This window comes from Tamandua tetradactyla, chromosome 10 (genome assembly GCF_023851605.1).
Source record: "Tamandua tetradactyla isolate mTamTet1 chromosome 10, mTamTet1.pri, whole genome shotgun sequence".
Taxonomy (NCBI): Eukaryota; Metazoa; Chordata; class Mammalia; order Pilosa; family Myrmecophagidae; genus Tamandua; species Tamandua tetradactyla.
In genome coordinates this window covers 108,527,484-108,555,091 of record NC_135336.1, presented here as the reverse complement: position 1 = coordinate 108,555,091, position 27,608 = coordinate 108,527,484, and the positions used below count along the sequence as shown (strand labels likewise).

At 49.0% G+C, this 27,608-nt stretch overlaps 1 protein-coding gene across 3 annotated transcripts in view; it reads left to right on the top strand.

Moving 5' to 3' along the window:
* MCM3AP (minichromosome maintenance complex component 3 associated protein) overlaps nt 1-27,608 on the top strand; it is a 67,165-nt gene that overhangs the window by 33,794 nt on the left and 5,763 nt on the right. For all 3 annotated transcript variants that reach the window (XM_077119251.1, XM_077119249.1, XM_077119252.1), the window contains exons 10-24: nt 34-196; nt 1,005-1,165; nt 2,190-2,431; nt 2,648-2,853; nt 4,186-4,286; nt 4,820-4,930; nt 5,079-5,192; nt 15,090-15,242; nt 16,414-16,611; nt 17,132-17,200; nt 17,278-17,412; nt 23,496-23,652; nt 25,342-25,600; nt 25,688-25,785; nt 26,487-26,877. In XM_077119251.1, the coding sequence (XP_076975366.1) occupies nt 34-196; nt 1,005-1,165; nt 2,190-2,431; nt 2,648-2,853; nt 4,186-4,286; nt 4,820-4,930; nt 5,079-5,192; nt 15,090-15,242; nt 16,414-16,611; nt 17,132-17,200; nt 17,278-17,412; nt 23,496-23,652; nt 25,342-25,600; nt 25,688-25,785; nt 26,487-26,877 (2,558 nt within the window). The remainder of the gene's footprint in view (nt 1-33; nt 197-1,004; nt 1,166-2,189; nt 2,432-2,647; nt 2,854-4,185; nt 4,287-4,819; nt 4,931-5,078; nt 5,193-15,089; nt 15,243-16,413; nt 16,612-17,131; nt 17,201-17,277; nt 17,413-23,495; nt 23,653-25,341; nt 25,601-25,687; nt 25,786-26,486; nt 26,878-27,608) is intronic.

Below are 27,608 nucleotides of genomic sequence, written 5' to 3'. Positions count from 1 at the left end.
TCCCCTCTAAGTCCCCCCTCTCCTAATGTGCAGAGAAGTGCAGCAGCTCCGCCCCGCCGTCCGGAACTCCCCTGAGGTCAAGCTGGCTGTGCAGGCCTTTGCCGCCCTGAACAGTAACAACTTCGTGAGGTTTTTCAAGCTGGTCCAGGCGGCTTCGTATCTGAATGCGTGTCTCCTGCATTGCTACTTTAGCCAGGTGGGTCACCCGGCAGCACTTGCAGAGCTCATGACACGCTTCCCTGTCCCAGGAGCATCTCAGCAGGCCACAGCCTGGTGGAGCCTTTGTAACAGCCCCTGAGGGGTGACCGGTGGTTTCCATCTCACAGGGTGCTGGCACTGCCATCACTGCCGGAAAAGGCAATGTCCTTGGGGTTCAGCAAAATAAATCGCTTTAGAATGGTGTGATGTGGTTAGCACCATCAGTTTGCATGAAATGAAGAGCCCAAGAAGGAGAAAGTCCCACATCATATGCAAAATGCCTAACTTGGAGATCTGTATATTCTTAATCTGGATTGTCTGGTTGAGCCTGATCGTGCTGAATCCACATCAGTGACTTTCTAAGTCATGTTTGTGGCTGTGTACCTGCTTTGCTCCATGGTTACCCAGTCAGAGGGAGGTTCATCTCCCCTGGAGCTTGGGCACAGAGGGTAGACTCTTTCAGGCTCAGATTTTCCGCAGTCAGCTCTCCAGCCCCTGCAACTTGGATCTACTTAACCAGCCCCTGGCCAGGTCACTGAGAAGGATATGGGAGGAGGGCTGCCTGAGGCTGAGCAGAGGCGCCCCCTTTTCCCTTCATTGCCTTTGTCCACGTGACAGAGCTTCATGCCTCAGCTTTCTGTGTAAGATATTTGCTTGGCACATGCTCTGGGCACCAGCTGGCTGTGTGAATGGCCTGAAGCTCCTGAAGTTTCCAGAGGCCCCACCCTGGCACCCACCAGTTCCATGGTCTCAGCCGGACGGTCGCTGTGTCTGATGGGCTCCTTGTTTGGCTTTGCTCCTCGCAGATCCGCAGAGACGCTCTGCGGGCCCTCAACATTGCTTACACGGTGAGCACGCAGCGCTCCACCGGCTTCCCCCTCGACGGCCTGGTGCGCATGCTGCTGTTCCAAGGCGTGGAGGAAGCAGCCGAGTTCGTCAGCCTCCATGGGCTGACAGTCTCCGACGGGTAAGGCTGCAAACAGAGCTGCCGCTGATGGCGGGCGGGAGGTCTAGTGCACCCAGGCTCAGGGCTGCGGGGCTGCCCAGGTCAGTTGAGGAGTACTCCAGGGCCTTCCTCCCGCGGTACCCGTGGGGTGCTGTGACAGCCTGCAGGCCAGGCCTCTGCCCCCGCTGGGACTCTAACCTTATGAGGACCTGACAAGGCCTAAGAGTGCTCTTCCCCCAAAATAACCCCGTTTCATCCTGTGTCGAGTTCTCCTCCCCCTGCAGCCACAGTGGCCTTTTCTGGGTCCCTCCACATTAACCAGCAACTGTGTGGGAACTAGAACCCGAATTAGATGTCCACTACCCCTCCCCCTGTACATCACCCCTCCCCCGTACATCATCCTTCCCCCGTATATCATCCCTCCCCGGTGCATTACCCCTCCCCCGAGCATCACCCCTCCTCCGTGCATCACCCCTGCGCCGTGCATCACCCTCCCCTGTGCATCACCCTCCCCCGTGCATCATCCCTTCCCCTCACCCACTCCATGCATCACCCCTCCCCCATGTATCACCCCTCCCCCGTGCATCACTCCTCACCCGTGCATCACTCCTCCTCCCAGTGCATGCATCCTCATCACCCTCTCAGTGTATCTTCATCATCCCCTCCCCCAGTATGTCTCACCCCTTCCGCCCAGCATGTCTGTTTCTTTGCACGCACAGGAATACTGTCTGTCTTCATGGAAACGTGGCAGGTTTGGGACGCACCTGGCAGCAGGCCTGACAGGAGTGTGTCAGCAGCACCCTGTTGGTTGCTGAGGTTGTCACCAGGTGGTTCCAGCGCCATCAAGACGGTACCAGGCGGGTCTTGGCCGCCAGGGTGGCTTTTGGTGCTTGTCCTGATTTACAAACAGCCTGTGGCACAGTGACAGGAGACTTATTCTTTGAACCTGGGGGGCTTTGGCTAGCAGTGCTGATGGGCATTTAGAAGGCGAAGAAAAGCTTCGACTTGTGTAACGCCCTGTGGATATCTGTTTTGGTTTGGGTAGCTGTGTTGAGTTAAACCGGTCAGCGTTCTTGGAGCCAGAGGGTTTATCCAAGACCAAGAAGTCGGGCTTCATTGCCAAGAAGCTCACGGTGTCTGTTGGAGAGGTTGTGAACGGGGGCCCGTCGCCTCCCGTCCCTCGTCACACCCCCGTGTGCAGCTTCACCGCCCAGAACAAGTATGTCGGGGAGAGCATGGCCACAGAGCGCACCGCCAGCCCCCACAGGTCTGGCGTGGAGCCAGCAGGTGAGGGCGCCTTCGTGTTGTGGGGGGCTCGAGTGCCTCTGCCTGCAGCCCTCCCTTCGCCTCCCCGCTGCCACAGTGCCCTTCCCTGTGCCGCTTGTTCCCACACAGCCTCCCCAGGCCCCGTGGTCTCCCAGGCCTGTCCTGGGGTCCTCTGGGCACTAGGGCTGTCCCTGCTGGACAGCCAACTGCCCATGTTACCTGTGTGTTTCCTTTCAGGTGGCAGCAGAAGCGAGGAGGGCAGCGCAGGCCCAGACGTGTCCCCACCAGTGCCCCCTCCACAGCTGCCTCCTGCCCCTGGGCTTCTGCCAGCCCCAGCCCTGCACTTGCCGTCCTTGGCAACGTCCCCAGCACCCAGCTTCCTCCCGTGCCCTGCGCAGTCCGAACGCCCTCCTCCAGAGCCTGTGCCTGCGTGCTCTGACACGGTGAGGTGCTTTGGGGTTGGGGTTAGGGGCCGTGGGGGCCGGCCTCCGCAGCGTTTACGCCTGTCGCACCTGGTGCTTACTGGAACGTTGGGGTGCCTCACCAGTGAAGGGCTGTGGCTTCTTGGCCAGGCCACACTGTTGGGTGCACATAGCTGGGGCCCTTCCTATTTCCGACAAGGTTCCTGAGACGCTGAGGGAAGTGGCTCTCTCCTTCCCCATGTCTTGTTCAGAAGCGTTGGAGAGTGGTCCGAAGGCACCAAGCACAAACGTTGGCTGTGTAAAGTGCTCCCTGCCCCACCTGAGCGCTCCCCATTCTTGCTCCCCATAACCTCCCACGTGCGTGTGGTAGGGCCAGCTCTTCCAGCAGACCGGGGGGTGGGGGGTGACCGGCCACATGTCTCAAGCTCAAAGAGACGTGAGGCCAGAGCAGCTCACGACGCGCCTGCCATCAAAGCAGCAACCCCTCCTTTGGTCTCCATCCATCCTCGTGGCTCCTGGCCGCTGGAAGAGCCAGTGGACACAAGGGCTCACGTTAGGTCACCACAGGCCCTTGTGGGGTTACATGTGGGGTTCTGGTCAACACTGTGTGCCCTGCTGCGCAGCCAGGGCTTCGACCACTCGGTTGAGTACTGGGAGTCAGGGTCCCGGGGCGGTGGATGGGAAGGGAAGGTGGGGCCATCTGCTGGCCTGGTCAAGCAGGTGCAGGTCCCTCGTCCCTCTGGAAGACCGGACAGGAGTTCTTAGAGCACCTTAAGCCCGTTGTCAGCAGGCCTTCCCCGAGGCTGGGCAGTAGAACCCTGGGTGGGGGGCCTGGTTTTGGGGAGTATTGGATGGGGCACCTATTGGAGGGGTCCAGGTGGGGAGGATCAGGTGGGGCCCCTGGTGGGGGGTATGGGGGGGAACCTGTGGAGGGAACCGGGTGGGGCACATGGTAGAGCGGGTAGTGGGTGGGGGACATGGTGGGGGGGGATTGGGCGGGGGACCTGGTTTGGAGGTATCAGGTGGGGATGATATGGAGGGGACTGGGCAGGGCACCTGGTGTGGAGGTATCGGTTGGGGCACATGGTGGGGGGTCGTGGTGGGGGGTATCGGGGAGGGGGATCTGGTTGGGGGAGAACCTGGTGTAGGGGGACCTGGTGGGGGGGGGGCCAGCAGGGGCTCTCTGTGGCCGGGGCAGATGCTCTTGCAGTTCTCTGAGATCTTGGATGCTGTTGCGGTTGGACCGAGCTGTGGTCTCCGCTGGCTGGACTCGACGTCCCTGGACATGCTCAGTCTGCACTGGGTGCGGTATAAGTGCCGCTGGCAGCCCTGACCATGCCCTTCTGTCCACAGGACCTCATGCAGCTGGTGGACGAGCTCATCCAGGAGGTTCTGCGGCAGGACTGCGAGGAGGTCAGCGCCCTTGGGGCAGCTTATGCCGCCACCGCGCTGGGGTGAGTGCTGGCCCCGGCAGCAGGTGCTGCCTCTCGGTCTGTAGTGAGCACACCCACATGGTGAGACTTCCTCGGGTGTCACAGGCCATGTTTTCCAGGGTAAAATGTCTGTTTCTTGTGACTCTGTTAATCTTCTAGTCTTTCTGCATTTCTAAGCTCTTAAACAACTTTTATAAGCCTAATAAATCTAATAAATTCTGTAAGTCAGATTCTGTAACCCTGTAACTCAAGGGTTTTAAACATTTTATAAAATCTCAGTATACATGAGCTTTACAGTGATTAGCAAAGGTGTTATTATTTCATCTGTTTAAATGGAGCTTACACGGAAGTATCGTCCTGTTCAGGGGTTCTTTCATGCATTCTTGTGTTTTTATCCTCAAATTAGACACATACTTCTCATTTTTTGGAACTAAAAGTAACTGATTTCCATGGGCTTAATTTTTACGCCAAAACCCGCCTAAGTTTTTTCCTCCTTGCCAGTGTTGGTAGGTGGTTATGTGGTGTGCGTGTTCTTGACCTTTCTGCTCTATCAGTGTTTCCAGTGCCGCCGTGGAAGAGCTGCTCGCGGCCACGACCACTGCCATCTTGCGGCATGTCGCAACTGAAGAGGTGACCGCTGAGAGGCAGCGGGCAGACGAGGAGAGGTGAGTCACTGCCCAGCTGTGCTCGCGACAGTGTCATGGCCTGAGGTGTGGGCACTGGATGCTGGGCCCCCAGCCCACCCACCATGCGTTGGTGGGCAGTGCTTACTCTGTGTCCATGGGCATGACCCTGCCTTTTTCCTGCGCTTAGGCGGAAACGAGAGCGAGAGCAGGTGTTGACCCAGCTGAGCCAGGGCCTGGCTGCAGAGTTGGCGGACCTCGTGGTGGAGGAGTGCGCGCGGGAGGCCTCCATCCAGGAGCTGAGGTGCGCGGGGCGTGGGTGCTGTTCCTCTCTCACAGACCCAGGCAGGGGTCACCATACTTGGGTTTCGATAGATTTGACAAGGAGTGTGTTTTGCATTTTTGTTGTTTTAATTAAAAAATATATATATTCACAGTTTACAAACACTACACTAACCAAGCAACCACCACCACCCCCGTTCCCAGGTTACCTCTAGTCTGCTCTCTGTTTCCAAATATATACAGTATTTGTCCTTATGTACCTTGCTTATTTCACTCAACATAATGCTTTCACGCTCTATCTATGTTGCAGCACGTCTCAGGAATTAATTTCTTCTTACAGCCAAATATAGTATTCCATTATATAACGTGCCGTATTTTGTGTATCCACTCATCTGTTGATGTGCACATGCGTCGTTTCTAAATTTTGACTACTGTGAATAATGCTGCTGTGAACGTTGGTTGGCTAGTATCTCTTTGCATTCTTGCTTCAGTTCTTTTGGGTCTGTACCTTGGAGTGGAATTGCCAGGTCATCTGGAAATGCTGCATGTAACTTTTTGAGGAGCTGCTCAGCTTTTCTCCACAGCAGCGTCACCGCTTTAGAATCCCACCAGTATTGTACAAGTTCCTCTTTCTCCACGTCCTTGCCAACACCTGTTTTTCACTTTTTAAATGATAGCCATCCTTTTATGTATGAAGTGGTGTCTCGTAGTTTTGAGTTTCTTTTCTCTAATGGCTAATGATGTTGAGGGTCTTTTCATGTTCTTTTGGGCTATTCCTATATCTTATTTGCTGAAATGTGTATTTTTTTTTCTTTTTTTTTTATTAATTAAAAAAAGAATTAACAAAACAATTAGAAATCCTTCCAATCTACATGTACAATCAGTAATTCTTAATAACATCACATAGTTGCATATTCATCATTTCTTAGTACATTTGCATCGATTTAGAAAAAGAAATAAAAAGACAACAGAATAAGAATTAAAACAATAATAGAAAGAAAAAAAAAACAAAACAAAAACAAAAAACCTATACCTCACATGCAGCTTCATTCAGTGTTTTAACATAATTGCATTACAATTGGGTAGTATTGTGCTGTCCATTTCTGAGTTTTTATATCCAGTCCCGTTGTACAGTCTGTATCCCTTCAGCTCCAATTATCCCTTCTCTTTTTTTTTTTTTTTTTAATTAACGGAAAAAAAGAAATTAACCCAACATTTAGAGATCATACCATTCTACATATGCAATCATTAATTCTTAACATCATCACATAGATGCATGATCATCATTTCTTAGTACATATGCATTGGTTTAGAAGAACTAGCAACATAACCGAAAAAGATAGAGAATGTTAATATAGAGAAAAAAATAAAAGTAATAATAGTAAAATCAAAACAAAACAACACAAAACAAAACAAAAACCTATAGCTCAGATGCAGCTTCATTCAGTGTTTTAACATGATTACTTTACAATTAGGTATTATTGTGCTGTCCATTTTTGAGTTTTTGTATCTAGTCCTGTTACACTGTCTGTATCCCTTCAACTCCAATTGGCCATTATCTTACCCTGTTTCTACCTCCTGCTGGACTCTGTTATCAAGGACATATTCCAGATTTATTCTCGAATGTCTGTTCACATCAGTGGGACCATACAGTATTTGTCCTTTAGTTTTTGGCTAGACTCACTCAGCATAATGTTCTCTAGGTCCATCCATGTTATTACATGCTTCATAAGTTTATCCTGTCTTAAAGCTGCATAGTATTCCATCGTATGTATATACCACAGTTTGTTTAGCCACTCTTCTGTTGATGGAGATTTCGGCTGTTTCCATCTCTTTGCAATTGTAAATAACGCTGCTATAAACATTGGTGTGCAAATGTCCGTTTGTGTCTTTGCCCTTAAGTCCTTTGAGTAGATACCTAGCAATGGTATTGCTGGGTCGTATGGCAATTCTATATTCAGCTTTTTGAGGAACCGCCAAACTGCCTTCCACAGTGGTTGCACCCTTTGACATTCCCATCAACAGTGGATAAGTGTGCCTCTTTCTCCGCATCCTCTCCAGCACTTGTCATTTTCTGTTTTGTTGATAATGGCCATTCTGGTGGGTGTGAGATGATATCTCATTGTGGTTTTGATTTGCATTTCTCTAATGGCCAGGGACATTGAGCATCTCTTCATGTGCCTTTTGGCCATTTGTATTTCCTCTTCTGATAGGTGTCTGTTCAAGTCTTTTTCCCATTTTGTAATTGGGTTGGCTGTCTTTTTGTTGTTGAGATGAACAATCTCTTTATAAATTCTGGATACTAGACCTTTATCTGATATATCATTTCCAAATATTGTCTCCCATTGTGAAGGCTGTCTTTCTACTTTCTTGATGAAGTTCTTTGATGCACAAAAGTGTTTAATTTTGAGGAGTTCCCATTTATTTATTTCCTTCTTCAGTGCTCTTGCTTTAGGTTTAAGGTCCATAAAACCGCCTCCAGTTGTAAGATCCATAAGATATCTCCCAACATTTTCCTCTAACTGTTTTATGGTCTTAGACCTAATGTTTAGATCTTTGATCCATTTTGAGTTAACTTTTGTATAGGGTGTGAGAGATGGGTCTTCTTTCATTCTTTTGCATATGGATATCCAGTTCTCTAGGCACCATTTATTGAAGAGACTGCTCTGTCCCAGGTGAGTTGGCTTGCCTGCCTTATCAAAGATCAAATGTCCATAGATGAGAGGGTCTATATCTGAACACGCCATTCTATTCCATTGGTCGATATATCTATCTTTATGCCAATACCATGCTGTTTTGACCACTGTGGCTTCATAATATGCCTTAAAGTCAGGCAGTGCAAGACCTCTAGCTTCGTTTTTTTTCCTCAAGATGCTTTTAGCAATTCGGGGCACCCTGCCCTTCCAGATAAATTTGCTTATTGGTTTTTCTATTTCTGAAAAATAAGTTGTTGGGATTTTGATTGGTATTGCATTGAATCTGTAAATCAATTTAGGTAGGATTGACATCTTAACTATATTTAGTCTTCCAATCCATGAACATGGTATGCCCTTCCATCTATTTAGGTCTTCTGTGATTTCTTTTAGCAGTTTTTTGTAGTTTTCTTTATATAGGTTTTTTGTCTCTTTAGTTAAATTTATTCCTAGGTATTTTATTCTTTTAGTTGCAATTGTGAATGGGATTCGTTTCTTGATTTCCCCCTCAGCTTGTTCATTACTAGTGTATAGAAATGCTACAGATTTTTGAATGTTGATGTTGTAACCTGCTACTTTGCTGTACTCATTTATTAGCTCTAGTAGTTTTGTTGTGGATTTTTCCGGGTTTTCGACGTATAGTATCATATCGTCTGCAAACAGTGATAGTTTTACTTCTTCCTTTCCAATTTTGATGCCTTGTATTTCTTTTTCTTGTCTAATTGCTCTGGCTAGAACCTCCAACACAATGTTGAATAATAGTGGTGATAGTAGACATCCTTGTCTTGTTCCTGATCTTAGGGGGAAAGTTTTCAATTTTTCCCCATTGAGGATGATATTAGCTGTGGGTTTTTCATATATTCCCTCTATCATTTTAAGGAAGTTCCCTTGTATTCCTATCTTTTGAAGTGTTTTCAACAGGAAAGGATGTTGAATCTTGTCGAATGCCTTCTCTGCATCAATTGAGATGATCATGTGATTTTTCTGCTTTGATTTGTTGATATGGTGTATTACATTAATTGATTTTCTTATGTTGAACCATCCTTGCATACCTGGGATGAATCCTACTTGGTCATGATGTATAATTCTTTTAATGTGTTGTTGGATACGATTTGCTAGAATTTTATTGAGGATTTTTGCATCTATATTCATTAGAGAGATTGCTCTGTAGTTTTCTTGTTTTGTAATATCTTTGCCTGGTTTTGATATGAGGTTGATGTTGGCTTCATAGAATGAATTAGGTAGTTTTCCCTCCGCTTCGATTTTTTTGAAGAGTTTGAGGAGAATTGGTACTAATTCTTTCTGGAACGTTTGGTAGAATTCACATGTGAAGCCATCTGGTCCTGGACTTTTCTTTATAGGAAGCTTTTGAATGACTAATTCAATTTCTTTACTTGTGATTGGTTTGTTGAGGTCATCTATTTCTTCTTGAGTCAAAGTTGGTTGTTCATGTCTTTCCAGGAACCCGTCCATTTCATCTAAATTGTTGTATTTATTAGCGTAAAGTTGTTCATAGTATCCTGTTATTACCTCCTTTATTTCTGTGAGGTCAGTAGTTATGTCTCCTCTTCCATTTCTGATCTTATTGATTTGCATCCTCTCTCTTCTTCTTTTTGTCAATCTTGATAAGGGCCCATCAATCTTATTGATTTTCTCATAGAACCAACTTCTGGTCTTATTGATTTTCTCTACTGTTTTCATATTTTCAATTTCATTTATTTCTGCTCTGATCTTTGTTATTTCTTTCCTTCTGCTTGCTTTGGGATTAGTTTGCTGTTCTTTCTCCAGTTCTTCCAAGTGAACAGTTAATTCCTGCATTTTTGCCTTTTCTTCTTTTCTGATATAGGCATTTAGGGCAATAAATTTCCCTCTTAGCACTGACTTTGCTGCATCCCATAAGTTTTGATATGTTGTGTTTTCATTTTCATTTGCCTCGAGGTATTTACTAATTTCTCTTGCAATTTCTTCTTTGACCCACTCGTTGTTTAAGAGTGTGTTGTTGAGCCTCCAGGTATTTGTGAGTTTTCTGGCATTCCGCCTATTATTGATTTCCAACTTCATTCCTTTATGATCCGAGAAAGTGTTGTGTATGATTTCAATCTTTTTAAATTTGTTAAGACTTGCTTTGTGACCCAGCATATGGTCTATCTTTGAGAATGATCCATGAGCACTTGAGAAAAAGGTGTATCCTGCTGTTGTGGGATGTAATGTCCTATAAATGTCTGTTAAGTCTAGCTCCTTTATAGTAATATTCAGATTCTCTATTTCTTTATTGATCCTCTGTCTAGATGTTCTGTCCATTGATGAGAGTGGTGAATTGAAGTCTCCAACTATTATGGTATTTGTGTCTATTTCCCTTTTCAGTGTTTGCAGTGTATTCCTCACGTATTTTGGGGCATTCTGGTTCGGTGCATAAATATTTATGATTGTTATGTCTTCTTGTTTAATTGTTCCTTTTATTAGTATATAGTGTCCTTCTTTGTGTCTTTTAACTGTTTTACATTTGAAGTCTAACTTGTTGGATATTAGTATAGCCACTCCTGCTATTTTCTGGTTGTTATTTGCATGAAATATCTTTTCCCAGCCTTTCACTTTCAACCTATGTTTATCTTTGGGTCTAAGATGTGTTTCCTGTAGACAGCATATAGAAGGATCCTGTTTTTTAATCCATTCTGCCAATCTATGTCTTTTGATTGAGGAATTCAATCCATTAACATTTAGTGTTATTACTGTTTGGATAATATTTTCCTCTAACATTTTGCCTTTTGTATTATATATATCATATCTGACTTTCCTTCTTTCTACACTCTTCTCCATACCTCTCTCTTCTGTCTTTTCGGTTCTGACTCTAGTGCTCCCTTTAGTATTTCTTGCACAGCTGGTCTCTTGGTCACAAATTCTCTCAGTGACTTTTTGTCTGAGAATGTTTTAATTTCTCCCTCATTTTTGAAGGACAATTTTGCTGGATATAGTAGTCTTGGTTGGCAGTTTTTCTCTTTTAGTAATTTAAATATATCATCCCACTGTCTTCTAGCCTCCATGGTTTCTGCTGAGAAATCTACACATAGTCTTATTGGGTTTCCCTTGTATGTGATGGATTGTTTTTCTCTTGCTGCTTTCAAGATCCTCTCTTTCTCTTTGACCTCTGACATTCTAACTAGTAAGTGTCTTGGAGAACGCCTATTTGGGTCTAATCTCTTTGGGGTACCGCTGCACTTCTTGGATCTGTAATTTTAGGTCTTTCATAAGAGTTGGGAAATTTTCAGTGAAAATTTCTTCCATTAGTTTTTCTCCTCCTTTTCCCTTCTCTTCTCCTTCTGGGACACCCACAACACGTATATTTGTGCAGTTCATATTGTCCTTGAGTTCCCTGATACCCTGTTCAAATTTTTCCATTCTTTTCCCGATAGTTTCTGTTTGTTTTTGGAATTCAGATGTTCCATCCTCCAAATCACTAATTCTATCTTCTGTCTCTTTGAATCTATCATTGTAGGTATCCATTGTTTTTTCCATCTTTTCTACTTTGTCCTTCACTTCCATAAGTTCTGTGATTTGTTTTTTCAGTTTTTCTATTTCTTCTTTATGTTCAGCCCATGTCTTCTTCATGTCCTCCCTCAATTTATCGATTTCGTTTTTGAAGAGGTTTTCCATTTCTGTTCGTATATTCAGCATTAGTTGTCTCAGCTCCTGTATCTCATTTGAACTATTGGTTTGTCCCTTGACTGGGCCATATTTTCAATTATTTGAGCGTGATCCGTTATCTTCTGTTGGCGTCTGCGCATTTAGACAGATTTCCCTGGGTATTGGATCCAAAAGTTTGGAAGATTTTCCTGTGAAATCTCTGGGTTCTGTTTTTCTTATCCTGCCCAGTAGGTGGCGCTCGTGGCACACGTTTGTCTGCGGGTCCCACCAGTAAAAGGTGCTGTGGGACCTTAAACTTTGGAAAACTCTCGCCGTCCGGGGGGTTCGCTAGCCGAAGCGGCTTGAGCCGGCCCGGGGTCCAAATGCAGGGAGGGTTGCTGGTCACCGCAGCCCGGGAAAGAGCCAGTCCGAATTTCCTAGTCGGCCCGGGGCGACAAGCGTGGCGGGAGGGCGCCAGCGGCAGCAGCCCGCCCGGGAGAGTGCACGTTCCCCGGGAGTCACGGGTTTGGAAGGGGCCTCCCCGACCCGTCACCGTTCTCCGCGGCCTGGGGGTTTCCGATCCAATTCTCTCAGTTGGTCCGGGGGGCTGCGCGTGGTATGGGCGCCTGCCGCCACGGTTTCAGGGGACCGCCTCTCCAATTCTCCCAGCCGGCCCGGGAAGGGGGAAGGGAGTGACTCCGGCCGCTTGCCACCCCGCCCGGTGAGGCCCGCGCGCCTCGGCGATCTCACCCGAGCGGCTTCTCTCAGCCAGCCAGCCGTTCCAGGATGGGGTACGCTGTCTTTTTTATCTCTGTTGTGGCTTTGGGCGCTTTCTGTATCGTTTCTACTCCCCTAGTAGCTGTCCTGGAGAAGAAACTAAGATCCGCGCGTCTTACTAAGCCACCATCTTCCAGGAAGTCTAAATGTGTATTTTTTTAATAAAAAATTGGATGTTGGTCTTATTGAGGATTCTTGTATGTGCATGTTGCTTCTCTCTTGCTGTTTTTAAGATTTTCTTTTTGTCTTTGGTTTTAACCATTTAATGTGGCGTATGGTGTCTCTTTGAGTTTATCCTGCTTAAGGTATGTTGACCTTGGGTTTGTATGTTCATGTCTTTCAACAGAGTTGAGACATTTTCTGCCATTATTTCTATACATATTTTTTCTGCTCCTTTTCTCTCACTTGTCCTTCTGTGTTCCCTGTGAGGTATGTGATGGTTTGCTTGAGGGCGTCCCACAGGCCCTTCAGGCTCTGTTCACAGTTCTTCGTTCTTGACTTTGGTGGGGCGTGCTGCGCGCTTCCCGCCATCTTGTATCCGGGTTCACTGACCCTTTCTTCTGCCAGCTCAGATCTACTGTTGAGCTTACCTATTGAACTTTTTACTTCAATTATGTGCTTTTAGCTCCACGATTTCTATTTTATTTCTCTTTGTAATGTCTGTTAATTATTGAAATTCTCAATTTGTGTATGTAGCAGTTTAGTGGTTTCTTTTAGTTCTTTGTCCATGTATTTCTTTAGTTTATTTAAGATTATTGATCTAATATCTTTAATTAGTAATTCCTGTGCGTGAGCTTCCTCCAGGATTGTTTGTGTCAGATTCCTTTTTTCCTGTGATTGGACCATATGTCCCTGTCTCCTTGTGGGCTTTTTAATATTTTGTTGACAACTGGACATTCTGGGTATTATATTGTGGTCACTCTGGAACTCTAGTTTTCTTAGTCCATGAAGATTTCCGATTTTTACTTGTTGAAGGCCATCCATTTGTTGTTTTTAAAAAGAAAACAAGAATAAAAGAGTGCTCTGGCTCCCCAGGTCCCCTGACTAATGTGGATGGGAAACCACAACTGCCAAGAGGGCCAAAGCCCTTGTAATGTTTACTCATGGTCAAGTACACTTTTTAATAAGAGAGAGAGAGTAAAGAAGACAAAAAAAAATGTGCCTTTCTTTTCCAAGTCTCCTGCCAGTATGACCAACTGAGGCTACTGTCAGCAGGTCCCTCAGGGGTCTTCCGACGAGCCTCAGATTTCCACGCCAGTATCTGGAGGGCGAGATTTTTTTGCTGTCCACTCCCCAGCTGCTTCCAGACTCTGCGGAGCCGCTCTCACCCAGCAGCCTGGGCTGAGCGCAGCTCGCACACCCTCCCTCCCTTCTTCCAGCACTCCTTTGGGTGCTCTAAATGTCCAGTCTGGTTGTAGGGTTACCCCCTGTCAACCTCTCTTTCCAGATCATCCACTCTCCTGATAGAGAGTGGAATCTGTAGTGCATCGTATTCTGCCATTTTGCATCCCCTCACAAGGAGCACATCTTTTGAGTAGATGAAATACCATCAACACGTGTAGTTGTAAGCATGTGTATGCTGCCTCCGGAGAGTGGAGGCAGAGAGGGGCCTCCTGCTACCCCTGCTTTCTCTCTCCTCTCTTATGACCCTGTGCGGGTATAGGGGAGCTAGCATGGGGGTCTGCTGCCCACCTCACCACTTACCTGCTAGTTCTCCAAGGAGGAAAACATGCTTTCCTTCATGCAGTAAAAGATTTCTTTCCACTGCCTAATTTAGGAACTTGTTTAATAGCACAGACTCTTTGATTTCACTGTCAAGCTTCAAGGAAGAAAGAAGTTCTGTCTGTGCAGGGGAACATGTCCTTGTGCTTATGCTGCCCCAGTTTGGCCTGAGGGTGCTTAGAGCACAGTGGGCATCCACAGCTTCCTTCACAGCTGGGATGCTCCCTCTGGGCTGGCACACACTGAGGGGGAAGTCATCGGCTAGATGAGGCTTCTTTTCATCCCTTTTTGCTAAGGGTAGGTCAGTGCGCGTTGCTCACCCGAGAAGGACGGCCAATGTATGGGGCAGAGCTGTTCTCCAGCCACTTCCCAGCCCATGCCATCCTCAGCTGCCTTGTGGATAGGCTGCAGACATGTGTCTTGTTTAAGCTGCTTTGGTTTTGTGACTGAATGCGTTAGTCATAGTCTTTTGCGCTTCCTTGGTTGATAGAATTTTTTTGTAAAAATTCTGAGACGTTTTTTCCCTCAAGGCCAGCACAGGTGGCTGCACGCGGCCAGGCTTGGCTCAGTGTATGGAGGCAGACTGTGCACCCTGTGATGGGAAGATTCTGTGGTTGTCTCAATGGTCCATTAAAAGCCAAGTTTTCTGGCTGTTTTATCAAGATGAAGCTTTTAGTGTTGACTGTTTAAAGGCGCTTAGGTACGAGTGCCCTGTGCCTTCTTCCTCTGTCTCTCCAGGTCTCTGCACTTGAAGTGAAAATGAGACTCTTGGGGGTGCACGGGTCGTTCAGTGGTAGAACTCTCACCTGCCATGCAGGAGACCCGGGTTTGATGCCCAGTCCATGTACTTCCTAAAAAAACAAACAAAAGCCAACTGAACAAACAAGAACTCAACAAATGGTGTTGCAATAACAGGATACTCACATGGAAAAATAATGAAATGTGACCCCCACCATACAGCATACAAAAAAATAAAGACACTCTTAACACTAGGTGGAGACAGTCTCTTTTAGACACAGACACACAAGCTCTTCACGTTCAGTGAAAGCCCTCTGTGTCTGGGACCCTGCAGTGGGTGGCCCTGTGCTGACCACCCCATATTGCAGGCATGCGGTGGAGACTGACCAGAAGCTCCGTGTGGCCCGGTGCTCTGAGGACGTCTGTGCCTGCCTCCTGGACTTGTTTCTGGGGGAGGAGATATTCCAGGCAGCCAAGGAGACCTTGCAGGAATTGCAGTGCTTCTCCAAGTACCTGCGGCGGTGAGTGAGGGGAGGCTGGTACCAAATGCCGAGTGCACAGGCTGCCTCTTCATCATCAGCGAGAACAGGGTCCAAAAGCCTTCCCTAGCCGTGGGAACCTGTCTCTCCTCTAGCAGGGTTGTACTTACGATCAGAAGTGATCAATCACATATACACGCACATATTCGTCCTTAGGGTAAGGAAGGAATTAGTTTTTTGGTCGGTGGTGGCAAGGGTTCTATATTTCAACAGATTTGGGCCCCAGGAAATGGTGGTGAAGAAGCCACCAGAGTCACAGCCACATGCACTGACACGATGGCTCCATAAAGCAATCAGTGAAAGGAGCAAGTCATGGGAAACACGCACAGTATGCCAGCAGCGCCTGTCCCGACTACATAAGCTGTCCTGAATGCGTGTCGTTAAGGAGGAGAAGGGAAAGACTTCACACAGCCTTCAGTGTGGCTCATACCTTTGGGAACAAGGATCTGGGACTCGGGGGTGCAGGGTTCTGGGGCTGTCTGGCCATGCTGCTTGCCCACACGGAAGCTGGGCTTCTTGCCCTGTTCAGGTTCTGCCCACGTGTGCCACGTCTGGCATGAGCGTGGGTGATTGCATGGTAAAATTGAAAATGATCCTCATGTGCTGACAGTAAATTGCAGCCATGTGAAAGCAGACAGGGAGCAAGTGTCCCGTCCATGGAGACTTGCCCCTGCAGGTCCAGCTCTCTGGCCCCTCTGCCCTCAGCCTCACTCACACCCTTGGACATAGCACGGGGACCTTCCCAAGGCCTTCTGCCACCTCCTAATTTATGCCAGTGGCCATGAGGCGTGTCGTTGTGGGGTCACACCCTAGGGGACACGCTGGTCCTGCCAGCAGACCTCCAGTGTGCTTGCTTTCTTAGTGTTGACTGTGGGTGCTGACTCTCGGGTGTGTCGCTGGGGCAGAGGCCGCACGTCTGTGGCTTCGGGCACGCAGGCCACCCTGGTGGTGAAGCCCTCGCTCCTCCCTTTATGCTCCTCCCTCAGGTCTCTGCACTCACCCAGCGCCACGACCGTCCCGCTCCCGACCCTCGATCTGACTCATTTCTCAGCACGGCGGGTGCTGGCAAAGACCCCAAAGCATCACCATCAAATGTGTGTCCCCTATTTCGGTCTGGGGTTGTGGCCCCTGAGGTGACGTGTGTATCCACCAGGTGGAGGGAAGCCGTCGCAGCGCGGAAGAAACTGCGGCGCCAGATGCGAGCCTTCCCTGCAGCGCCCTGCTGTGTGGCTGTGGATGACCGACTGAGGGCCCTGGCCCCAAGTGCAGAGTGCCCCATCGCCGAGGAGAACCTGGCCCGCGGCCTGCTGGACCTGGGGCATGCAGGGAGGCTGGGCGTCTCCTGCACCAGGTCAGCCTTCCCGGGCCTCCCCAGTCGGCCCACAAGGGCGTGCACGAGGGTGTGGGTTTGGAGGTCAGACACCCCAGCCTCAGTACAACAGCCTTGCCGACCCTCCCTACACAAAGGGCAGTACCAGCAAAGTCCCTGCCAGCCCCCTCCGCCGCTGGCCCCTTTGCCCTGTTGGCTGTCACCCTGCCCTCCTCCTCAATCCTGAATACCTGGGTTCAGTCCTGCCTCAGCACTTGTGTCCCTCAGTCTTCCCCTCAGTGTCTTCTCAGATTCCCCTTCCCAGGGCTCTCTGACCCCCAGCAGCTCCCACCCCTTTGCACAGCGTCCCCGTGGCATTCTTGCTGAAACCCCCACACCAGCATGCAGTGGACACTCACTCCATAAGGACAGAGCCCCCTTCCAAATCATCTCCATGCAGGAGGCACTTGGTGGCCAGTGGCCACTCGCTCAGATTGCCGGGTGGTTGTTCCCTTTGACCGCCGGCTGCCCTCACTGGCCTTTGCCACCCGCTCCCCTGCAGGCTGAGTCGGCTCAGAAGCGAGGCCGTGCACCGCATGAAGGTCCAGCACTTCTCCCGGCAGCTGCTGAGGTTTGTGCTGGGCTTCCTACCGGGTAGTACCCCACCCTGCCCATGTGCTTGCTCACCAGGGTGCCCGTTCCCCACAGTGACGCTGCATGGGCGCCCCTGGACCTGCCGTCCCTTGTGGCCGAGCACCTTCCGGGATGGCAGGAGTGTGTGTTCTGGAAGCTGGTGCTGGTGTTGCCGGATGGAGAGGAACAGTCCCCAGGGAGTCCTGGCAGGTCAGGCCGTTTCTTTCCGTGGAGTCTGGGGGAGGTGGAGGGTGCTTCTCCCCGGTGGGCTGGGGACGCAGAAGACAGGGCTGGCGCTGGGGTCGGGGTTGGGGGGCGCTGGGCTGGGGTTTGAGTGTGTGGGTCCAGGGGTGCTGGGCATAGGGCTGGGGCTGGGGTGGGGGGCTCTGGGCTGGGGGTTGAGTGCATGGGTCCAGGGGTGCTGGGCATAGGGCTGGGGCTGGGGTGGGGGGCTCTGGGCTAGGGGTTGAGTGCATGGGTCCAGGGGTGCTGGGCATAGGGCTGGGGCTGGGGTGGGGGGCTCTGGGCTGGGGTTTGAGTGTGTGGGTCCAGGGGTGCTGGGCATAGGGCTGGGGCTGGGGTGGGGGGCTCTGGGCTGGGGGTTGAGTGCATGGGTCCAGAGGTCCTGGGCGTAGGGCTGGGGCTGGGGTGCAAGACTGGGCTAGGTTGCCCCTCTCAGGTGTGACAGCTCTGAGGTGTAGAGTGCATCTTCGTGCTTAAAACTGTTGGTCTGTTTTGTTTGGGATTTGAAGTTGACACAGCAGGTTATTTTAATTTCTATCCTATGACCTTGGCAGTAGCCCTGGTCCTAAAGCATTTGAGAGTTGACAGCCGGTTAAAGATGTGCTGATACAGCCGCTGTAGAGCCTCCTTTGAGACTCCTGGGAAGCTAGTTTGTTACAGTGACATTTTATTTTTTTCTGTAGGAAAAGAAATTTTGGCATTCTTTTTTTTTTTCTGCATTCTTACCAGCATTTGATGTTCTGTTTTATTTCAGCCATCCCTACAGGCATGTAGTGATATCTTCTGTGGTTTATTTATATTATTTTTTTGTCTTTTAAACATTTTTTGTTATGAAATATAATATATACAAAAAAAACCCACAATAATTTTCAAAGTGCATTTTAACAAGTAATTACAGATTTCAGAGTTTGGAATGGGTTATACCATATTCCCCAGTTGCAGATTTTTCCTTCTAGCTACCTCAGAACATGAAGCTAAAAGAAATATAGTGATTCAGCAGTCATACTTGTTTATTGAATCCTGTCTTCTCTAACTCCTCCTCCTTTGATCTTTCTCCCAATCCATAGGGATCTTGGATTTTGCCCATTCTGACTTTCTCATGTTGAAAACGGGTGTCAATAATACAGAAGCGGGGGAGGGAGCTGGGTGATACTCTTGGAGAGGCTGGACTGTCTGGGTTCAGGGCTTATCCGGCTTATGAACCTTCTGGACATTATAGGTTTCTGGAAAGTAAACTTCGCACGTGAACCAGCAGAGTCTCAGATAGAGCCCTGGGTGTTCTTTAGGGTTAACAGGAGTGATGTTCGTTAGGTTTGGCAAACTGGAAATGAGCGATAGCTAGCAGAAGCTCGCATGAGGGTAGCCTCCAGAATAGCCTCTCGACTCCATTTGATCTCTCTCAGTCACTGATAACTTTTGACATTTAATAAAACTATATTAACATAACATTATTTCCTGTAATCAAATGGCTTATAGAAACTGTACTTTTTTTTTAAAAAAATTTTATTGAGAAATCTTAACACCCGTACAGTCCATCCATAGTATACAATCACTGGTTCACAGTATCATCACATAGTTGTGTATTCATCACCGTGTTCATTTTTTGGAACATTTGCATCACTCCAGAAAAAGAAATAAAAGAAAAAACTCATATATCCCATACTCCTTACCCCTCCCTCTCATTAACTACTAGTGTTTCAGTCTAGGCAATTTTCTCTCCCTTTATCCCCCCTATTATTTATTTTTTATCCTTATTTTTTAGTCATCTGTCCATATCCTGGATAAGCGGAGTATCCGGGGGAACAACGGTAGTTCAGTGGTAGAATTCTTACCTGTCATGCAAGAGACCCAGATTTGATTCCTGATTCATGAACTTCCCCCGAAAAACAAAAAGCAGATAAACAAGAAAAAAAACAAAGAACAACAAAAAACAAAAGGAGCAAAACTTCAACAAGGGTGCTGCAGTAAAGGGATACTCACATGGAAAAATAATGAAATGTGACCCCACCATAGAGCATACAAAAAAAAAGAGCATCAGACACAAGGTTTTACAATCACATGGTCGCATATAATAAAAGCTATGTAGTTATACAATCATCTTCAAGAATCAAAGCTACTGGAACACAGTTCAACAGTTTCAGGTACTTCCCTCCAGCCACTCCAATACTAAACGAAACTACACTGAAAAGGGGTATCTATAATGGGTAAGAATAACCTCCAGGATAACCTCTCGACTCTGAAATCTCTCAGCTACGAAACTTCGTTTTGTCTCATTTTTCTCTTCCCCCTTTTGGTCAGGAAGGTTTTCTCAATCCCATGATGCCAGGTCTTAGCTCATCCCTAGAGTCCTGCCCCACATTGCCAGGGAGATTTACATCCCTGGGAGTCATGTCCCGTGTAGGAGGGAGGGCAGTGAGTTCACTTGCTGAGTTGGCTTAAAGAAAGAGAGAGGCCATGTCTGAGCAACAGGAGAGGTTCTCTGGGGGTGACTCTTAGGCGTAATTATAAATAGGCTTAGCCTATTCTTTGCAGTAATAAGTTTCATAGGGGTGAACCCCAAAATTGAGGACTCGGCCTATTGCTTTGGTTGTTCCCATTGGTTTCAAGAAAATCAGAAGTTCTCCAAATGAGGAAGTTGAATATTCACTTCCTCCTTTCTTCCTAGTTCCCTAAGGGGACTTTGCAAATACTTTTTTTTAATTCTCTGCCCAAATTACTCTGGCGTGTATTGGGGCATCACACTAACTTGTACAAACCAACAAGATCTCACCCTATTTGAGATTCCCTGTAATTATGGTGTTCAAATAAATCGACCATACAAGTTAAATTAGATAATGCACTACCCAAAATGTAAATTTTGTACCAAATAAACATCTTTCTCTTTGGTCTCACACAGAATTTAAAGTTTTAAGATATGAACCATATTATCCTTTACCCTGTCGTCTGATTTACCTTAATGCTATCCGGATCAGCTTCACTTATATCTCCAGTCGAAGTCGGAACACTTTTTCAGTTTTTTTTAATAGTTGCTGTATGGCGTCCTGCTGACTTTCATAGCTTTAGAGCTCTAAACCAAGTTTCAGGTGTCACATAAATCCCCGAAGTTTCAGGCTATGACCAGGTTATACACAAACAGTTCAATATCTCAGAATTTAGAAATAGCAGTTGCAACTCCTGGATATATGTGACTGCTGTAAGACCTTACAATCTAGGGCCCTTTAAACAGGCCCCAACCTGATAACCCATGCTCTCACCTTCAGATCACCAAGTTTGTACATTGTAGTTAGTCCTTATGAGTGAGGCATGATAACATTTGTCTTTTTTATTTCTGCTGTTTGATTCAGCATACAGTCCTCACGTTCATACACTTCATAGCTTCATTCCCTCTAGAGGCAGCCCGTCGTCCACTGTGTGCACACACCATAGCTCCTCTTCTAATTCTTCAGTCACTGTGCCCTTAGGCCACCTCCATTCATACGGGTCACTGCCAGAAACACCAGTGCAAATGTCCATTCCTATCCCTATAATCAGTTCTTCCAGTATATACTGAGCTAGGGGCTTTCAGGATCCTTTGGCAGCCCCACCCCCAGCCTCCTGTGGTCTGTGGTCCCACACTGCCCTCCGAGGGTCTGCACCTCTCATTTCCCTACCGACAGTGAATAGGTGCATTTCTTTCTACATTTTCTGTAGCACTTGTTTCTCTGTGTTCATTTTAAAATAGTTTTATTTGTACATCATACCATCCAACCTGAGTAAAATATCCATTTTGCCACCAAAATCTATATGAAGATATTTCCATTTCTTCCTGAAAGAATCCATACCCTCCCCCATGCCCCCACCTGTTAACATTTAGTTTTGGCATAATGCCTTTGTTACACAGAGTGGAAGCATATTACAATGTTACTGTGGATTATAGACCCCAGCTTGCATTGACTGTGCTTTTTCCTGTATACCATCCCTTTTCAGCACCTGGCAACGCTGACATTTGTTCTCCCTTGTGCTAGAACGTTTTTATATTTGTACGTTTAATCAGCATCACTGTCCACTCTAGGCATTCCTAAGTTATACCGTCTCAGTCTTTATCCTCTGTCTTTCCTTCTGGTTTCATCTGTGCCCCCAGCCCTTTTCCCTCAATCATACTCTCATTCAGCTTCATTCAGTGTACTTATGTAATTGTGCTACAATTAGGAAGTATTGTGCTATCCATTTCTGAATTTTTTATAATCAGTCCTGTTGCACAGTTTATATTCTTTCAGCACCAAATGCCCAATCTCTACCCTATTTCTCTCTCCTGATAACCTGTGTTCTTAACTTCAATTCTCAAAGTTCACTCATTAATGTCAGTTCATATCAGTGAGACCATACAGTATTTGTCCTCTTGTTTCTGGCTAATTTCACTCAGCATAATGTCCTCAAGGTCCATCCATATTGTTACATGCTTCATGATCTTATTCTGTCTTATAGCTGTGTAATATTCCATTGTATGTATATAACACAGCTTGTTTAGCCACTCATCTATTGATGGACATTTGGGCTGTTTCCATTTCTTGGCAATTGTAAATGATGCCTGCTATAAACATTGGTGTGCAAATGTCTATGTCCTTGCCTTCATGTCCTCTGAATAGATAACCTAGCAATAGTATTACTGGACCATGTGGCAATTCTCTACTTAGCTTCCTGAGGAACCGCCAAATGGCCTTCCACAGCGGTTGTACCATTTTACAATCCCATCAACAGTCAACAGTGGATTAGTGTGCCTCTTTCTCCACATCCTCTCCAGAGCCTGTCATTTTCTGTGTGTTTTTTTTGATGATGGCCGTTCTGGTGGGTGTGAGATGATACCACATTGTGGAAACCATAGTTTTACAGTAATACAGAATGAATTTTTTTTTTAGTAGCTTTATTGAGATGTAATTCACATACCACACAGTACATCCATTTAAATGGTTTTTAGTATATTCATATTTAGTGCATGGTTGTGCAGCCATCACCAGAGTCTAATTTTAGAACATTTTTATTACCCCCCAAAAAGAAACCTCTTGCCTGTTGCTTTTAAATGCCCTCTGGCCCCCAAGCCCTGACAGCCTGTCACCTACTGTCTGTCTCTAAGCGTCTTCCCATTCTGAGATGTCATACGGGGAGTTGTTCACTCTGGCGTTTTGTGTCTGACTCATTTTGCCAAGCATGTTGGGTTCACCTCATCCATGTTGGGCGTGGCCAGTGCGCATCACCTTCCCCGCTGAGGTGCCCAGTGCAGGGTTGACCGCGTCTGTGGGCCTTCCCTCCGCTGACCCCATTTAGGATGTTTCCACCTGCAGCTGTTTCAAGCAGTGCTTCTGTGAACGGGTGTGTGTGCTTGTGTGGACGTGATGTTTCCAGTTTGCAGGGGATGTACCTGGGAGTGGAACTGCTGGCCACGTGGGAACTGTGCTTCACTATTCAAGGAGCTGCCAGGTTTTCCAAAGCGGCTGTGCCCCTTTTCATTCATTCCAACCATGGGTGAAAAGGCTCCCCAGTTATCAGAACTTACTACTTTTCAGTAGTTACTACTGAGCTACATGCAGACCAAAAACAAAGAAAGGGAAAGTCCCGGAACCTGTGTCACAGGCAGCTGAGCTGACGAGTTGTGGCGTTTTAGCAGTATTTAAATGTCAAGACCCTCCCAATTCGCTGCATTCACGAGGGAGCATGTCCTTGGGAAGCCTTAGGACCTCTGTGATGAGACGCTCAATTCTGTGACACACGTGAATTCCAAACTCTAAGGGCCTTTCCTTTCCTCAGAATCTTTTCATGGTGCTTCAGATTTGTGGTTCCAGCAGGGCCAGCTGGTGCCCCACACGTCCCCCTCCTGCCCCTCACCTAACCGACAGACCCTGCTCCCTGCCCAGGCGCAGCTGGCCGTCCAGGTCAGTTAGGGCAGGGCTCAGTGCCTCTGAAACCAAATCTGCATGCTGTTTCTCTTTCTTCTTGCCCTGGAAGCGTTTACTGTTCACGTGGACAATTAGATTTCTCTTCAAGTGAAGTGTTGTATATTTTTTAAATTCCCACAGAATTCTGGCAAACTGGTTAAAAGTCAAGTTCCTGGGTGATAATGGCTCGCAGGCAGCGGCCGCAGACAGGGATGGGGGTGCACTCCGCACCCTGGCCCTGCTCCACGCCCTCAGCAGCAGGGGGGACCAGACCGTCGTGGTCAACGTGTGCGTCAAGGTGAGGGCTGCTCCCGACCCTCAGCCCCCGACATTGCGGAGGCCCGGAGCGGCACTGCTCTCCCAGAGCATCGTGTGCCCCTGAGGGTGGCCTTGGGCTTGGGCCTGAACCCGTCTGTGCATGCAGACCCTGGGGTGCCACTGCGGCTGCGTTGTGTCTCGTTGGGTGCGGCTGCGGCCGCCGTGTCAGCTTGACCACAGCTCGTGGATCAGTGCAGGGTCGGACACTTCACGTTGCAGCTGTCCCCAGCCTCCTGCTGGGGGTGCTGCGTTTTTCCTTCCAGCTGCTCCAGAACCTTGGAGGCTAGAAGGAATAAATATTTTTTTATCTTCACTTTTTTTGTGTTATGTGTGTGAAAAATAGCATATATACAAAAAAAAAAAACAAATTTCAAAGCGCAGCACAACAATTAGTTGTATAACAAGTTTCAGAGTTTGGTATGGGTTACAGTTCCACGATTTTAGGTTTTTACTTTTAGCTGCTCTAAGACACTGGAAACTATAAGAAATAGGAGTTTAATGATTCAGCGTTCACACTCCTTTGTAAAACCCTACCTTCTCTGTGTAACTCCACCATCACCTTTGATCTTTCTATCCCACTCTTTAGGGGTGTATGGGCTATGCCCATTCTAACTTTTTCATGTTGAAAGGGGCTGTCGATAATAAGGGGTAGGGGGATGGAACTGTCTGACATTCTGGAGAGGCTGGGCCCTCTAGGTTTCAGGACTTTTCTGGTCCAGGGACCCATCTAGGGTTTGTAGGATTCTGGAAAGTTACTCTAGTGCCTGGAACCTTTGTGGAATCTTATATATTGCCCTAGGTGTTCTTTAGGATGGGCTGGAATGGTCCTGGTTGGGGGTTGGCAGGTTATGATAGGTAGCAAGGTCTACCTGAAGCTTGCATAAGAGCAACCTCCAGAGTAGCCTCTCGACTCTATTTGAACTCTCTCTGTCACTGACACCTTGTTAGATTCTAACCAGCATAAATGGAACCTTAGGTGTCACCTTGCGTTTCCAAGATTGCATGCTTTTTACATTGCTGTTTCTTAATTTGTCCCTTTTAGATGTTTTGCACTGACTTCCCATGAAAGGAGGTGTATTAGTCACCATTGCTGCATAAGAAATCCCCCCACACCCTGTGCTTTTGCTCCCTAGCTGCCTCTGAAGGCCAGGAGACAGGAGTGGCAAAAGTGCAGCTGTGGTCAGGGCGGGTCTCTCCCGAGGGTGGTGGGGGCGACCTTTCCAGGGGGGGCCCAGTGTAGGGCTGGGTATCTGTTCCTTGGGCTGTTTGGTTTCTCTAGAAAGGACCTGTCCAGGTTCTACCTGGAGCAGCTGCTAGCATTTCCAGGGCTGGCGGGTGTGGCTGCCTTGCCACTGCCCTGTGCCCCGGGAGCCCGTTCGGCCCAGGGCCAGCTGTGCAAGAGTCCTCGTTGGGCCGTGGTGTCCTCGCCTCCCTGACCATCTTCCAAAACATCAGAATGCACGTCTGATGGGCTTGGCTGTCTGTGCCTGGTTAAGACAGAATGTGGCTGGGCAGTCTTTAGCTGGGGGATAAACGTTTGGCTGTAGGGCTGTTTCTTATGCCAGTTCATGGGCTTGGACAGGCTCTGAGCAGCCACTGCGAGCACGGCAGGTGCCTGCTGCATGCTGTGGGGATGGCGTGCTCAGCCTGCTGTGCCCTGCCCTTCCAGGTGGCCCACGGCACCCTCAGCGACTGCGCCCTCAATGCTGTGGAGATGCAGAAGGACCTCCTTGGGGCCAGTGGGCTCGTGCTGCTGCTCCCCCCAAAAGTGTGGAGCGGCGACGCAGCAGAGGAGGGCGTGTGCTGGCTGTCGGCCCTGCTGCAGCTCAAGCAGCTCCTGCAGGCCAAGCCCTTCCAGCCGGCACTGCCACTGGCCGTCCTGGTGCCTAGCCCGGGCAGGGGCACCGTGGAGAAGGACGTGGAAGACGGTTTGTTGGGCAGGGGTCGGGCTGCGCTCCCCGGGCCCCTGGGCACAGCGGGCCGTGGGCTTCCTGACGCTGCCGTCTCTGTTGAAGGCCTAATGCTACGGAACCTGGTGTCCGCAAGTCTGATCTCTGCATACACGGTCATCGAGCTCCCTGAGTCCATCAACGACCTGCAGGGCACAGCCAAGGTGAGGCCGCTGCCCCCAGGCTCAGGGCTAATGCCCATGGTCCTAGTTCATGGGTGACCTGGAATGTGCTCTGAGGTTACAAGGGTAAGAGGTGAGAGTTGCCATCTGCAGCAAGTTAAATCGTCAGTATAAGTTTTTCACATTTTTGTCTTTATAAATTTGGAACGTCACTATTCACGTCAGATGTCGATGTTTTTCTGGGGTCATTGTCATAGGAATAGACAAAAAAAAGTGTCATGTACGACTTCTTTAAAGAGAAAGTCTGTGCTGGTGTCCAGCCAGCTTCCTGGGCAGGGAATGAGGGTGGGGAAGCAAAGCAGCGGGAACCTCTTGGAGGAGCAGTGCTTTCTGTTTCTGCCACAGGCAGGGACTGGTTTTCCTGGGCCCTTGGCTAGGGGCCTCCACACTGCCAGCAGTGCCCTTGCGTCAGGAGGCTGGGACCCCAGTGCTCCTCCAGCACCCGCCACAACGGATGGAGGGCCCCTGAGAGATGGGGTCCCCTGAGAGGCAGGGGAGTTTCCTGAGGGGGGGGCCCCTGAGAGGTGAGGGTTTCCTGAGAGATGTGGGGGGCCCTGTCGCCCACCTCCAGCATTGGTCCCTGTCTCTGCAGAAGGCACCTTGAGAAGTCCCTGAGAAGTGGGGTCTGGCTGAGGCTGTGCCGCCTGAGGGTCGCCTCGTCCCCCACTCTGTTTGCATCTCAGGTCTCGCAGGCTGTGAAGTGGCTGGTGTCGCGCTGCCCCACCCCCCTCGACCTTGGCTGCCAGACCCTCATCCAGTTCGTGGAGGACGGGCTTGGCCGTGAGTTCAGCGGCCGGTTCTTCCACGATAGAAGAGAGCGGCGGCTGGGCGGCCTCGCCTCGCAGGAGCCTGCGGCCATCATCGAGCTGTTCAACAGCGTGCTGCGCTTCCTGGCCACGGTGGCGTCCTCAGAGCAGCTGTGTGACCTGTCCTGGCCTGTCACTGAGTTCACAGAGGTAGGGGGCAGCCGACTGCTTCCTCACCTGCACTGGAACTCTCCTGACCACCTAGCCTGGCTGAAGCAGGCTGTGCTGGCCTTCCAGATGCCGCAGATGGACCTGCCGCCACCAGGGGGTGTGTGCCTCGGGCTGGGGGAAGGGAGCCCGGGGTTGGGGTGCTGGGGGGTGCCTCAGGCTAGGGGGCGGCCAGGCAGGAGTGGGTGTCTTGTGTCCCCATGTGTGGCACCGATGGAGCGTGAGCTTTTTCTCTCTGCTCCCAGTGGGCTCAGAGGCACTTGACCCACCACGGTTGTCCTGTTCATGCCCGTGGCTCCTGCTGTGGGAGGTGGAGTGGGTTCAGCTCTGGGATGGGGGTGGCTGAGCGGTGTCCGCATTGCTGGCACCTGCCACACCTGCGCCATGGGTCCCTGGTTCTGTGCACGCAGGCAGGGATGGGCCACAGCGGGGTCCCTCTGGAAGCAGCCTCTGTCTGCAGTTCAAGTGCCCTCTTTGCCTGGGGGTACTTCCTGCTGGGCTGTGACACAGACACTGAGTGGTCTGTGCCTGCTTGAGCCTGGTGTGGCGAGGTGGTAGCTCCAACCTTCGTTGACCAGTGCACGTGGCTGCGGCAGGAGGGACGTGTGAGCCCTGTGTTGGTTGTGGGACAGAGGCTCAGTTCCCACCTAGACTGGCCGTGTGGTCTTCACTCGGTCTGAGGTGCCCATTGCCCCAAAGAAAGTGACCTGCAGGCCTGCTGGGCCAAGCCTCTGGCTTGGGGAAGGGCCTGGGGGCCTTGGCTGTGGACCCTTTGTGCCTTGTGTGTTTGAGAGGCTATGTGTCATCCCCAGAATGAGAGGCGAGCTGTTC